General features: G+C 39.1%; 1 protein-coding gene across 1 annotated transcript in view; it reads right to left on the bottom strand.

Annotated features, from left to right (window-relative positions):
* gabra5 (gamma-aminobutyric acid type A receptor subunit alpha5) overlaps positions 1-14,248 on the bottom strand; it is a 49,013-nt gene that overhangs the window by 19,765 nt on the left and 15,000 nt on the right. The window contains exon 5 of the mRNA XM_034217174.1: positions 11,005-11,087. Coding sequence (XP_034073065.1) covers positions 11,005-11,087 — 83 coding nt within the window. The remainder of the gene's footprint in view (positions 1-11,004; positions 11,088-14,248) is intronic.

Genomic DNA, 14,248 nt, shown 5'->3' with positions numbered 1-14,248 from the left:
ATGTGCTTTTTATTTAAAACAGTTGATTAACTTTTGGTTCACATTTCAATAAATTGTATTTGCATTTGCATTCCTTTTGTCCATTATTCTTACTGAAAATGTTAGATTACACATTCACATCTGACTGAAGATTGGCCCCATTTATTTGTGACGTTGCAAAACAAGGTACATGTTGTGAAGCTCATAAAGTGAGGCAAATAGAAATAATCAGCGGATGGAGTGTAGATGTGGAAATAGCTGCATTCGATCAGCTGACTGTGTTTTCACAATAAAAGTAGTTTCTTAGTGAATGTCCTGTACTGGTCTTAAAATCTCATAACATCAGCTTTTAATGTTGCTCTTGGATGTTCTTCTTGACCCTCAGAGAAGGAGAAAATGTCCTGTCTTTCAGGCATGTCCTTTCCTAACAAAAATGACAGGAAACATAAAACATATTATTGCAGAACAAGTGTGTTATTTATGAAAGCGGTGTGTTTGTGTGTTTAGGGGCTGTAGATATAATTATTTTGTAATTGTAATGTTTTTTTTTATTTCAACAGTGAGCTACAAAGACAATCAGATTATGAATGAACAGTATGAAGTTCATCAACATTGAAATATATGTTATTATCAAAATAATATGTAACTGTTATCAAAACGTAGTGCAACTGTAGAAGCTTGCTCTCTTGTCTCACTGAAAGAATCACTTTTACCACGTTTTTTACAGACAATATTGAGAGATAAATAGTAGCAGTTCTCACTGTGTTAAATATCTTTGCCTTCAATACATTAAATTAGAAAGCTGACAAAGTCATATTGCTTGTTATCATCTAAATGTAACTTAAAATACCCTCAACTTAACTGATGTGTAGGTGATCTAGTATTTAGTATTGTTTAATGGAATGTATATCAGTGTATTCAAGTCAATACTTCTTTCATTTAAACCAATATCTTTCTTGATTCTTTGTACAGTATGAAAAAAGAGTCTTTGTACCTGTGCTGAAGTTCTCTGCTGTGAGGAGTCCAGTTCTGTCTCTCAATCTCTGGTCCAGCCTGTCTGCATCACCTGGACACCTTAAACAAACAGATATATATGTAAAGTACCATGTGTACAAACAATATAACTGATTCTCTTCTGTTGAACATGTTGGATTGTGTATTGTCCGAGTCAGGGTCCTTTTTATTTTACTGTAACTTTGGAAGTTGTGTTACCAATGCTTACTGTTTATTTGATACCCATTTGGTAATACAATTAATAAAAACAACAAGGTTTGGGTTCGTTCTTCAGATGACTGTGACGTTAACGTGTAAGCTCAATAATGAACTCCAGCTCAACCAACCATATTGTAATATCTAAGTAATCATCTTGAAATATGACATTAATAATTGTAATATACACACATCTTATTGTGAGGTTGATTTCACATACACTACTTCGACATTAGCTTGTCTACATACTTGAGCATAGCCAATTTAAATTAACCTTAGATGCATACAGTTCTACCTACATAATAAAATATCTCTAAGTTACAAGGATGTAACCTTATTTTATCAACCTCAAACAGAAGCCGTTTGTTCAACAGTATTATCTCACTTAACACTTGTCTATTTCGTTGTAACCTTTATATATACAGTCTATGATTTTAACTTGGAGGCTACGATTACAATCGTTAGCACCGATGTAGCTACCACTAGCTTACATGCTAACCCAAGCCTTACCATTCATTACGTAGCTGATTAAAATCATTAACACATAAATAAAGCACTAGAATTTCACTTACCGCAAAACCGCATTCATGCAGCGTCTGTTTTAACCGCAGAGCGAGTCACAATAGTCCGATATATAAGCATGAAGAACAAACGACCACGGCCGGCTACAAGTTGTGTTTCCTGGATGAGCTGAGCAGGCAGAGTCCCTGTAGCTAGCTTCACGGAGCAGGTAGCAGAGAGACAAGAAGCTAACAGCGGCAGGCACTTGACAGAGCCGTCACTCAATGTGACCACGCCCTAATTTATGCACAAACTTTAAGACCTAATATAAATAAAAGGGTCGCGTTAGAAAACAATTCACTCACAGATCCATAATCATGAAGGTGGAATCCAACTATATCGATAATAAAATGTATGGAGCCAGGGGTAGAAACATGTTTTTTTCTGCTGTAAAGTTGGGCATTTTAACATGGGGGTCTATGGAAATTGCTCCTTTCTGCAGCCATCGCCTATCGGCCAATATATGAACTGCAGTGTGTGGCACTTCCGTATTGGCTTCCCGGCTCTACCCCACAGTTTGCCGCTTGGTCCACACTCACAACAACGGCCTACAGACATAAATAAACCAGCGACTGTACTCGCCATGACACAGACAGTCTGTGGTTTTTACTTGTTTCACTTTTGTCTAATTTCTGAACAGATATGAGGAGCTCTGAGCTTGAGTGCTAACAGCTAACGGCTGATGTTTTGGTTTTGTGGTTCGCATTGAAGATGATGTCACGGCAATTTTACGCAGCGTCGCTCCGCCCGCCGAACAGCCGATCGCCCTGACTACACTGCGTTACTATAGTTAATACCCCTGTTACTAATCTGTAATGGAAACTCAGCATAAAGTGAGCCTGGCCTACCAAGGCCTAACCATACCGCACTAAGCCGTGCTAGGTCCTGCAAGTGGAAAAGCGCCATTAGATACAGTTTTCAAGTTTAAGGTCCATAAATGGTTTTTGGCTTTGTAAATACAGCAGGTTTACAGTCAAAATGTGTGTTATTCAAATGTGTATGTTAACCAAATGTCCAGAGAATTGGCAAGAAAATTAGAATTCATGCACGTTTACAGCCAGGATGTTTCCATTCCACCTTGGCATGTTTTGCTTTTACTGATGCACAAACCTTTTCACCTCAGCAAAGTGTAAAAACATAAAAGCCAAACAAAGTTGTTTTATTTGTATTTTCCCTCTCCTAATAATACATTGCTTTGGAAAACTGGTAAACCTAGCATCTCTGAAACAAATATGACATATTCCCCTAAAGGATAAAATACATATTCTAAAAATAATTCCGGTATGCACATTCTTACTTTAACTTCTTATGTTTATATATATTTGTATTCCGTTACTCAATATCGGATCAGTGCATCCCTCATTTAACCATCTATCCTTAAATTCCAGCAGGTTTTTCCGGGTGAACATGATCATCAGATAGCTCCCCATGAGGACACATGTCAGTGCAGTCTGAGTTAGTTACTGTGAGCAGAGGGAGAGTGACCTAAGCATGTGTGGGAGTAGCTTAAAGACACATCATGGCTCTGCCTCACAGAGAGTCCAGATTACCCTCAACACGTCAGGAAACACCTCAAAGATTATCTTAAGCCTACATGACTGGAGATCCCCAGATATTTCTGAACCACTGGAGCTGTGAGAGGCAACCTAACCAGCTTAAACTGGACGGGAAAGGTTAGTTTAAAAATGTATTCTGTTACAACCACTAAATTCTTGTAAAACCGTTGAATCAGTAACCTAATCCATGTACCACAATAAAATAGGGGTGCAATCCTTAAAACTGGAAGCACCTGTGTTTTTTGTTGTTATCCTGAAATAAGGTCTGTGGTTAACATGCCAGGCTCTCCCATTTGACATTCCTGCCCTCCCCCAATAAACACGATTTTTATTATTTATAAAAATTTTAAAATATTTATTTTTTTAATTATAAACTGTGAACTTTTATGCTACGATGTATGTGATGTCAGATAGTAACTCAAACAAAAAATCGCAGGCTACCTCAAATAAATTAATGTGCCTGTTGTGATTTGTGATTCGTCCACATTTAGACCAATCACAGCGTCACACTCTGCCGCCTATTCTGGATTTGTTTATTGTTTATTGTGCATTCTGTAGACTCCCATTTCTGTTTGAATTACAAAATGGACATCAGAAATTTTCTTAAAAGGTCTAAGGATTTATTAAAACGAAATAGCGATGAAAGAACTGCAGCCGATGCAGCTGCTGGCGACCCTGGATCTGGATTAATACTGAGCAGAACCCAGAGGTATCACGCTCAGTGGGGGATGGATGATCCCCGCTAAATGTCTCTTAAAATTTGCCGGAAGCACTCCACGGTTTCTGCGATGACAGCTTCTTCTGGTAGCAAGTTCCACTCTCTGATTGTTCTCGGAAAGAAGGAGTATTTAAGAGTGTCACTAGTTGCGAAAATTCGCTCGAAGTTCAAAGTGGGCTTTGCGGGTTGCACTTCTTCTAACTGGCTCTAGGTACATTGATGCATCAATGGCTGAGATGTTATGGACAATCTTGAAGAAGAGAACCAAACGAGCCAATCGCCGCCTTTCACTTAATTCCACCCAGTTCAACCGCTTGAGCATTTCTGTGACACTGCTGTCCCATTCATAATCTCCAAAAATGAATCTTGCACCTCTTCTTTGTACTGATTCCGCAGCATCACTGTCTTTATCAGTGTAGGGGTCCCAGACCGACCTGGCGTACTCTACTTTAGAACGTACTAGGGCCACAAAAGCTGTCTCCTTCAGTTTCTGGGGACAGCGGCGTAGGAAACGGTTTGCCTGTGTTACAATTAGGTTGTTATGGATTTCTACCCCAAGATAAGGCTGGTGGGTCACCTCTTTTAACAGCTGGCCACATCGAGTATAGTTTTTAATATGCGGGTTTGTTGATCTGCTTGTTCGTAGGATGTAGCACTTACTAGTATTAAAGCACATTCCCCAAGTGTTAGCCCATTCCTGAAGTCTAGTCAGGTCACCCTGTAGGTCTTCTTGGTCACTTCCATTTTTAATAGGCCTGTAGAGCAGGCAGTCATCCGCGAATAACCGCACTGTAGATGCTACATGTGACGGCGGGTCATTAATGTAGCATAAGAAAAGCAACGGACCCAGCACAGTGCCTTGTGGGACACCAGAGTCAACGTAAACTGTTTTTGATTTCACTCCTTCTACGACTACTTGTTGGCTTCTTTGCATGAGAAAGGTTGTGGTCCAATCAAGTATTGGGCCGGTTATACCCATGTGGGCCAGCTTTAGCAACAGGCGCTTATGTGGAACCGTGTCAAAAGCCTTTGAGAAATCACGGATTACCACATCGACTTGCAATTTCTGGTCATGATATTTTGCCAGGTCATGCATTGTGACTAGGAGTTGAGTTTCACACGAATGGTTTTGTCGAAATCCATGCTGGAACGGGGTGAAGACATTATGCCTTTCCAGGTGATTCAACAGGTGTTTGCAAATGATGTGTTCCAGGAGTTTACAACATACTACTGTCAGGGAAACTGGTCTGTAATTTGCGGCGGTGTGCCGGTCCCCTTTCTTGAATATAGGCGTAACGTTTGCCTGCAGCCAGTCATCGGGTAGATTTCCTGTTTGCAGTGACTGCGTGAATACGCACTTGAGCAGTGGGCCTATTTGGGGGGCCAGCATTTTGAGTATACGATTGGGTAGACCATCTGGGCCGCTAGCCTTGTTGATCTTAATATTTGCCAGTAGTTTGGTCACTCCTTCAGTCGTGATGATCAGGTCTTCTATCTGCGGGGCTGGATCTCCTGATATAGAGGGCTGGCTACCATCATCCTTAGTAAATACAGATTTTAATTGTTTGTTGATGAGTTCAGCCTTGTCTTTGCCCTGCACCCTGCACCTGCAGCACGCCTTAATGTCACAAGCTTGACCTCGGCAAATCCCGGGGCTGAGTTAGCGAGCCCAAGCCTTGACTCATCAAGGCGGCCGCCACCAACGCTGTCCTCCGAGGCACAGCTCCTTGTGCCCCTACCATCACCACCTGCGTTGCCACACCCTGTACCACACCCGCCAGCATCCTCCTCCTGCTCCGTGCCGGTGCCTCCACTACAGACGCTACCTTGCAGCACATCAACAGGTACTATTGGGCCAGCAACCGCTCAAAGACCAACAACAGCCCCAGATGATCTTGGGGTTAATAAACCCAACCAGGTGAAACTGGATCGTTATCCAGGGAGATTGTTTTCAGGAAAGAAGCGCACTTTTGCCACTGCATGGTACAACAACAGACCATGGCTTGAATATTCGTTAAAAGCAGACACAGCCTTTTGTTTTCCCTGTAGACAGTTTAAAGTAAATACGTCTTCATCTGATGTGGCTTTTACTGTCAAAGGTTTTTGCGACTGGAAACACGCATTACAGACTGATAAAGGACTGCTAAGGCATGCCGCATCAAAAGAACACATTTCATGAGAGAGTTTGTGGAGAGAGAGACAGATACGCGAGGAAACAAATAAGGAAATTAGTACTTTGGTGCAGATCAGCTGGCACGGAACCGTTATTACATGTCAGCTGTCGTTGATATTATAGCTTTTTTAGCCGTCAACCAACTCCCTCTCAGAGGTGACCACGATTCACTCCACAGCATGTCCGAGTCAGGCAGTGGGCTATTCCTATCGCTGTTTGAGTATACGCTGCACAAAGATGCAGAGTTGGCCAAAATAATGGAAAGCATTCCCCACACAGCAACATACACCTCTCACAACATGCAAAATGCCATAATAGAACTAACAGCAGTTCATCGTCTCCATCTCTACTATTTCTCTCCGAGTGCAGCGATGAGGAAGCTGCCATCCTTAACCAGTGTGCCTTGCTCTTGATTTACCAGTGTTTGTGCTGCCACGCACACAATGTTTCAAAAGTGGTTTCTATGTTGCCCTTTATTTGTGTATGTTTGCGATAGTGTGCGTCTTTGCGCAAGGCCGTTGGCCTTGCTGTTTGATATATATTGTGCCGCAGGCCCGCAGCACGTGACGGTTTTGTGTGCCCTCCCATGAAAATCATATGCCCTCCCTTTAGATTTGTTCTGGCGCCGGGTCTGGTGGTTAACACAAGCTGAAGAAATGTTAACGTTTAAATACGTCAGTAAATACCCCACTGGAGAATTAAAAAACAGCGGTTACTAACAAGTGTCTTAATAAAACAACTAAACGTCATCACGGCCAACATTAGCCGCCTTTAGCTTAACGGTGGTGACGTGAAGTCATGTGACCGTGCTGTAGTTCGACCTTTATAGCCCAACATTTTACTCCAAAAATCATAAAGTGGTGTTAATATGTGGAGATTATCCTGCTGAACAAATCTTGTAAGAATAATAAAAGTTTGTTTGACTGATTGACTAAACTGTTTGACTAAACTGATTATTTTCTGGAATAATCCAATTAAAAAACCCATTGCTTTTTTTTTAGGAAGCCCTTGCGATGTTACCTTCTGGTTGGCCTACAAAAATACGTAATCACTGCACCACTCTTTAAAGTAACCTGATTACTTTCGGACTCATTTGCATTACCTCAATGTCAAATGCAATGCAAGAGAAATTAAATATCACGCATTTTGAGCATAAACTGTGTTTTTTTAAAAACAAATTAGGTGTCCATCTGCTGCAGCGTTTCTCAAAGTGTGGGGCGCGCCCCACTGGTGGGGCGCAGAGATGTGATAGGTGGGTCGCGAAATACAAAAAAAATATTTTTGAAAAAAAAAAAATAATAAAAAAAAAAAATCTTTTTTTTTCACACTGGTGGAATATCAAAACAACGGCCCGCCCGGGGTGCAAAACGCATCAATGAAAGCGACCCTCTATCACACAAAACAACACCTGTAGATAACCCAATTTGTGTTCTTTGAAATTGAAAAGGATATTGCATTGTGTTTGTTACTTTCGTTGCAGTTGTATGTCTTAAGTGTAATTTGGCATGCTTTTATTTTGAAGGCGAGTTTATGCTGTTGACAGTTGTTGTTGCTATGGAAACAAGAAACGTTTCACAGCGGGCGGAACTTGTCATCTTGGCCAGGTCGCTCTTGGAAAAGAGATTTTAATCTCAATGAGTCTTTTACCTGGTTAAATAAAGGATATATATAAAGTCTGCAATAATAAAGCCCACCCATTTAGAGGGAAGATATGATTGGTCAATTGTACTGTCATTTGACATTACTCTCTTGTTCAGTTACTATAGCTGGCCCTCTGTGAAATCATAGCTGGACATCCAATCAGCTCCTGTCTTCACAGACTCGCAGAGAGGAGCTTCTTTCATTTAACCCTTCATATTCAAACAGAAACTGAATAGGCAGATTCAAAGGATTTATTTCTTTGGAAATGTTATTTTAAATACAATTTAATGAAGTTATTTTTGGTAAAACTAATGACAAATATTACTAAAAACATATTTAAAAAATATATATAAAGAAAAATATAATTTGTTTTAATGTTTTTAAATATTATTTTGTAGAATATCTTAGGCCCTCAGAGACAGGCTCGCCACTGGTAAAAATCTCTCATACACACATGTGAAACGCTCTCACAGACACACACAACAGCGTTGCAGTCGGGAAGAAAAGCAATGTGGAGCGAGAGAGAGAGAGAGCGAGAGAGCAAGAGAGAGAGCACACCTTTATCTATTTAATAAAGTTGTAAAAAATAAAGTAAGAAATCATTCCAATGTGTACTATAGGACAGTAAAAAGATTAAAAGGGGAGGGATTAGTCAAATATGCATAAATAAAAAGAAAGAATGCTAACTAGGTAACATAAGCTAAGATAAGATTTGTTGTGATCATATTCTAAAGATGTTTGGAGTGTTGAGAGCTGTATCCATAAATTCATGTTGGGCTCAAAGTAGGGCTGCTCGATTATGGCAAAAATCATAATCTCAATTATTGGGGTCAATAATTGATATCACGATTATTAAAAACGATTAACCATTTACTTTGAAAAACATCAATTTATTGAAGAAAATAATTTGAAAAGTATGTTTTTAACAGTTGATTACCCTGAACTTTAAGTATAATTCAACTGAAAAACCTATTTTAAAAAAAAAAAAAAATCGTTTTATTTCGATTATGTTGTTTTCATAATCGTTGCAAGCCAAAAACGTAATTGCGATTAATTGAGCAGCCCTAGCTCAAAGTGCACCAGATTGATGCATTTAACTTCAACATTTAAAAACAAATCTTCCTGGGGGTGCATGCCCCCGGACCCCCCAAGAGGATGTGACGTCCACCACCAAATAAAGCAGGTTAAAATAATTAAATTGCATACATTTTATTTTAGTAAACACTGAAAACGGGTCCCACAGACCCAAACAGCACTCAAAAGTTAAAGGTAGCATATAATAATGTTAAAATGTGCTAAATATATACACTGCAAAAAAACAAAAAAGAGGAGTAAAAGTAGCTCACGACTTGTTTTATTTTTTGAAAGTAGCCCTCATTCTAAAAAAGGTTGGAGACCCCTGTTATAGAACGATACATTTGACAATTTTAAGCTTGGCCTACCATTTTATTGGAGCGATGAGGAACAGGTGGGGCTTGAAAAGGCCCACCTGTTCAAAGTGGGGAATGACAGAAAAAGTTTGAGAACCACTGATCTACTGCATTAAAAAAATTAAGATATTTACAAAAAAGAAGAGTGAAAGTAGCCTAAATTAAAACCAAATAGCAAGTTCAGGCAGTTCGTATACCTTTGCATAATTTCCATAAAAAAAAATCTAAAAGTTATTTGATTACGTCTTTTCATTATGTATATATTATATATTTATAATATAGTTACAACCGGCCCTTTGAGTGCAACCTTTATGCGAATGTGGCCCGCGATGAAATTGAGTTTGACACCCCTGCTGTAAGGAGATACAGTTACTTTTTTTTGTATCCTAATCTCCTTACATGTTACTCCCCAAGGACGACACAAGTGTGGTTGGCATGTGCAAGGTGTGTGATTTTAGAGGTTACCTTGGTGCTAAATATAGGTTTGCTGTACACGTGTGTGTGTGTGTGTGTGTGTGTGTGTGTGTGTGTGTGTGTGTGTGTGTGTGTGTGTGTGTGTGTGTGTGTGTAGCTGTTTCCATTCTGTGCGTTTCACATTTATCCCATTAAATGAAGGCGAGGCTGTGAGGCTGCAGGAGAGCGGCTGACATGTTGATTAATGGTTTAATCAGCAGCAGTGTGTTTCTGCACGGCTGTGTCCTGCACCGACACAACACCATGTTACACCTGAGAGACACGCACTGTCTCACACACACTACCTACACATACCCTTACACACACTGCATGGATAGAGACAGTGAACTCACAGCTGAAACTGCAGTATTTAGATCAAAACAAATCAGGAAGAAAAATCTTTTTTGTGAGCTTTTGGGCTATTTTGCTCTCATAACATGTATTGTTACACACCAGTGGAACAAAAAAACCATTTTGTCTATGTGCGTAGATTACCTCTTAAAACCACCCAATGATAGTGTCACATGTTGCCTCATTTGCATATTTAAACATTACCTTTCAGAAAACTTGTAATATAACAAATAATGAACTTAAGGTCAGTTATGAACTGGGGTAGTTTCATGGTGATATATATTAGTGTGTTGTATTGTATCTCTCTCTTAGAGCAGTGATTCTCAAATGGGGGTACGCGGACCCCTGGGGGTACGTTGGGGTACTGCAGGGGGTACGTGAGATTTAAAAAAATAAAAATAAAAAAAAAGGTTAATTAAAAAAATAATCTTAGTAAAATAAGTTAAATAGAAAACACAATTTGATATAAAACATTCCTAGAACCACCAAGGGGGTCCTCATATAAACATGTCAAATGTGTGTATTGTATTTAATAGTTTTTCACAATAACATATTACTTAAATTGAAAAACTCCTTGGAAAAATCTGTTTTATAAAAGTGTTATGTTATTTTTTTTCATGCATAAAATGAAAATATCCTTAGTTTGTTGTAATGCATACCACGAAGGAGTTAATACATCACACACTGAGGGAACATCACTATATTGTAGTTATTTATATAGTCTTTTTTGATCAAAAATGTTCGGGATCGGTCAGGGGGTACTTGGCTGAGAAAATGTTTCAAAGGGGGTACACTACTGAAAAAAGTTTGAGAAGCACTGTCTTAGAGTGTTTGGTGACACTTGTTACACCAATTGTGGATATTAAACATTTCCCTGCGTTATTTAAAGCTACTGCTCACTTTGTGCGTTAGCTTAAAGTTAAGTTTACTCACAGCTCCCGAATTTTAGAGGACAAGCGTGGGCATCCATGGGGAAATCCTCAAGCTGCATGGGGCACTCTGCAGCGATCGTGAGTCTGAGGAGAGAAGGAAGGAAGTGTCTATTAGGATCCACATTAGCATTATCACTGGCTACATCAATGCTAATCACAACAAAACAACGATCAACAAAATCATCGTGCTGTCAACCATCGTTAAGCCAAATTAACAATCAAATAATTCCTCAAGAATTAATAACACACCTTTACTGCGAGTAAAACGTATATATAATGTGATATCAAAAATAAGTCCTTTTCTAAAATAACCTTACATTTTATATATCTATCTAATCCTGCACAGTCAGACTTCCTAAAAAATATAGGGTGTAAAAGATCAAATAAATCAGAAATAATTTATTGCAGATAAAAAGCGTATAGGCCTACCTATAATTAAAATGAATGGTAAGCACAGGTTATTAAAAATATATATATATATATGCAAATGAGGAAGAGCAAATAATTACAGCATGGTAACAAAAAATAAGTAGTAGTATTTACAAAAGACTGAATACATAAAGCAGGGGTGTCAAATCTACGGCCAGGGGGCCAAATGAGGCCCCACACATGAAACTAGTGCTTGTCTTATATTGTACATCTTATATATAAGATACATCAACAAATATATTACACGTCTTAAAAAGCCACATTTTCTAATACATTCAGTCAATTACATTTGAAAACATTGTCTATAAAAATCTTACTTGAAAAAAAAGAAAGCCCAATCACTTGTTTGCAAAACAAGCTTGACATATACCCTTCCTATTTCCACTTATTCTAAAAAATTAGAGGCCTCTGTTTAAGTAATTAACTGTCAACAAAAAAATTATCTGGAGAGCTTAACTTACTTAACTCACGAGGCAACATACCTCACCTCTACTGAGAGGCCCAGCGGTCAAATATTTTTGGCCCTCAGTGAAAAAGTTTGTACACCCCTGAATTAAATTGTTAATTGCACACAAGTGTATATTGCTTACAATTATTGTTCTTATTATACATATTGTTTTAATTACAATTTAAATTCTCTGCTAAGGGAGAATTCTACATTCACCCTTTGTGTGTCTTACACCTTAACTCATAGTATACATCATCATGATCACCACTTTAACAGATGAACACACTCTGTTATTGTAAGGGAAACTTCTGTGTAGCAATGCAGAGAGACACGGGAAGAGCTGGAGCTTCGATGTCAAACACTGGAGGTTTATTTGGAGTTACGGCCGGAGAATTCACATCACAGTGGTTACCAGTTATAAAGACCTAGGTATCTGGCTTGATGATTGTCTTACTTTTAAACTTCATGTCAATAACCTGCTTAAAAAGCTGAGGGTTAGACTAGGTTTCTTTTTCAGAAACAAGTCCTGTTTCTCTTTTGAAGCCAGGAAAAGGCTCTGTGACCTTTTTACCTGTGCTGGACTATGGTGATTTGTTGTATATGAATGCACCTGCCTATTGCCTGAACAAGTTAGATGCCACCTATCACAGCGCACTGAGATTTGTCACAAATTGTAAAGCACTTACTCATCACTGTACCCTGTATGCCAAGGCAGGTCTGCCATCACTTAGTGTAAAGAGGCTCAGTCATTGGTACACGTTTATTTATAAAGCTTTGTTGGGTAAACTCCCGTATTATATCTGCTCTCTGATAACACAGAGAGTTGCAAGCAGCTATTGTCTGAGATCGCATGATGTAGTATTGTTAGATGTGCCAAGAGCAAGGACTGTCTTAGGTAAGACAGCTTTTATGTGCGCAGCTCCACTTGCTTGGAACAATCTTCAGCAAGAATTGAAACTGAACAATCTCATTCCTCTGCATGTTTTTAAAGCTAGGCTAAATGAAATGCTCGTTGATACTATGGCCACTTGTAAATGTCTATAACTATGTAAATGTATCCTGTAAATATAATGTATAATGTCCTTTATTGTTTTATGTTTCATGTGGAACCTATATGCTGCAGGTCTCCCTGGAAAAAGAGATCTATGATCTCAATGGGACCAATCTGGTTAAATAAAGGTTTGAAATGAAATGAAATCACAAGTCCAAGAGCCAGAGGTTCTGACTTCACGGTAGAGTTGCCACGTCAATTCTAAAGAACTCTACCTCAGACCCATGTATTTAACTAGTTCTGAGAGCATCGTCAAACTGCTGCATAACAAGATAAAATCATAACACCTCTATCAGCTAACGTCAACAGGCAGGAACATAGAATCATAACACCTCTATCAGCTGAAGTCAACAGGCAGGAACATAGAATCATAACACCTCTATCAGCTGACTTCAACAGGCAGGAACATAGAATCATAACACCTCTATCAGCTGACGTCAACAGGCAGGAACAGGGAGACAGAACACTGAGAGCACAGCAGCCAAGGTTACGAGGTGCGTGTGCTCAGTCAGGACAGTTTGAACTGATAAACTGGGTCAAAGTTATGGGCCTTGGAAAATATTCCACAACAGTTATTATATATGATTTCTTCCATTTGCTAAATGTGTTTACATCCACTAACCAGTGAAAAGGATACGTCTTCATTAGAGAGTCTCAGAGAGTTAACAGCAGTAAAATGTAATTTATATTTTAGCTGTAATGAACTTCAGAGCCAGCAGAGGGACCCGTGATGAAATCTCTCAAGGAGTAATGAAATGATGCAACACTGTGCAAAAAGGACTTTGAGAAGTATTTAAGAAATCATTCGAGGATTATTTCATGGAGCGAGGCTGCCACCTGTCTGTGGGAGGGTTATAAAGCTTTGAATAAAACTTTATTGGAAATAAAACAAAACAAAAGAGGTCATGCAGTGAATGTAGAGCATAGACTGTTGAGCATGGATGTATAATAAGAACGTAGACAGGGAAGACTTATCAACTGCTGCCCTCTGCTGGACACACACACACACATACCATGTATACATCACTTCAGGGGACATTACATTGACTTACATGTATTTCCTGGAGACTTATCCTAACCTTAACCATAACCAACACATGCCTAACCCTTACGCTAACCCTAACCAAGTCTTCACCCTAAAATTAATGATTCCCCTCATGGAGACCTCCACTATGTCCCCATAAGGGAGGTGAGTCCGTCCACATGACTGTGTAAACAGATGTATGTCCCCACAAGTATAGTAATGTTAGGCCACACATACACACACACACAGGTCATAGATTTATAATCTATTTTTATGTATTTTTAGGATGCACT

This window comes from Gymnodraco acuticeps, unplaced genomic scaffold (assembly GCF_902827175.1).
Source record: "Gymnodraco acuticeps unplaced genomic scaffold, fGymAcu1.1, whole genome shotgun sequence".
NCBI classification, from domain to species: Eukaryota; Metazoa; Chordata; class Actinopteri; order Perciformes; family Bathydraconidae; genus Gymnodraco; species Gymnodraco acuticeps.
Note: the sequence above shows the minus strand (reverse complement) of the source record. Positions and strands in the feature narration are given on the sequence as shown.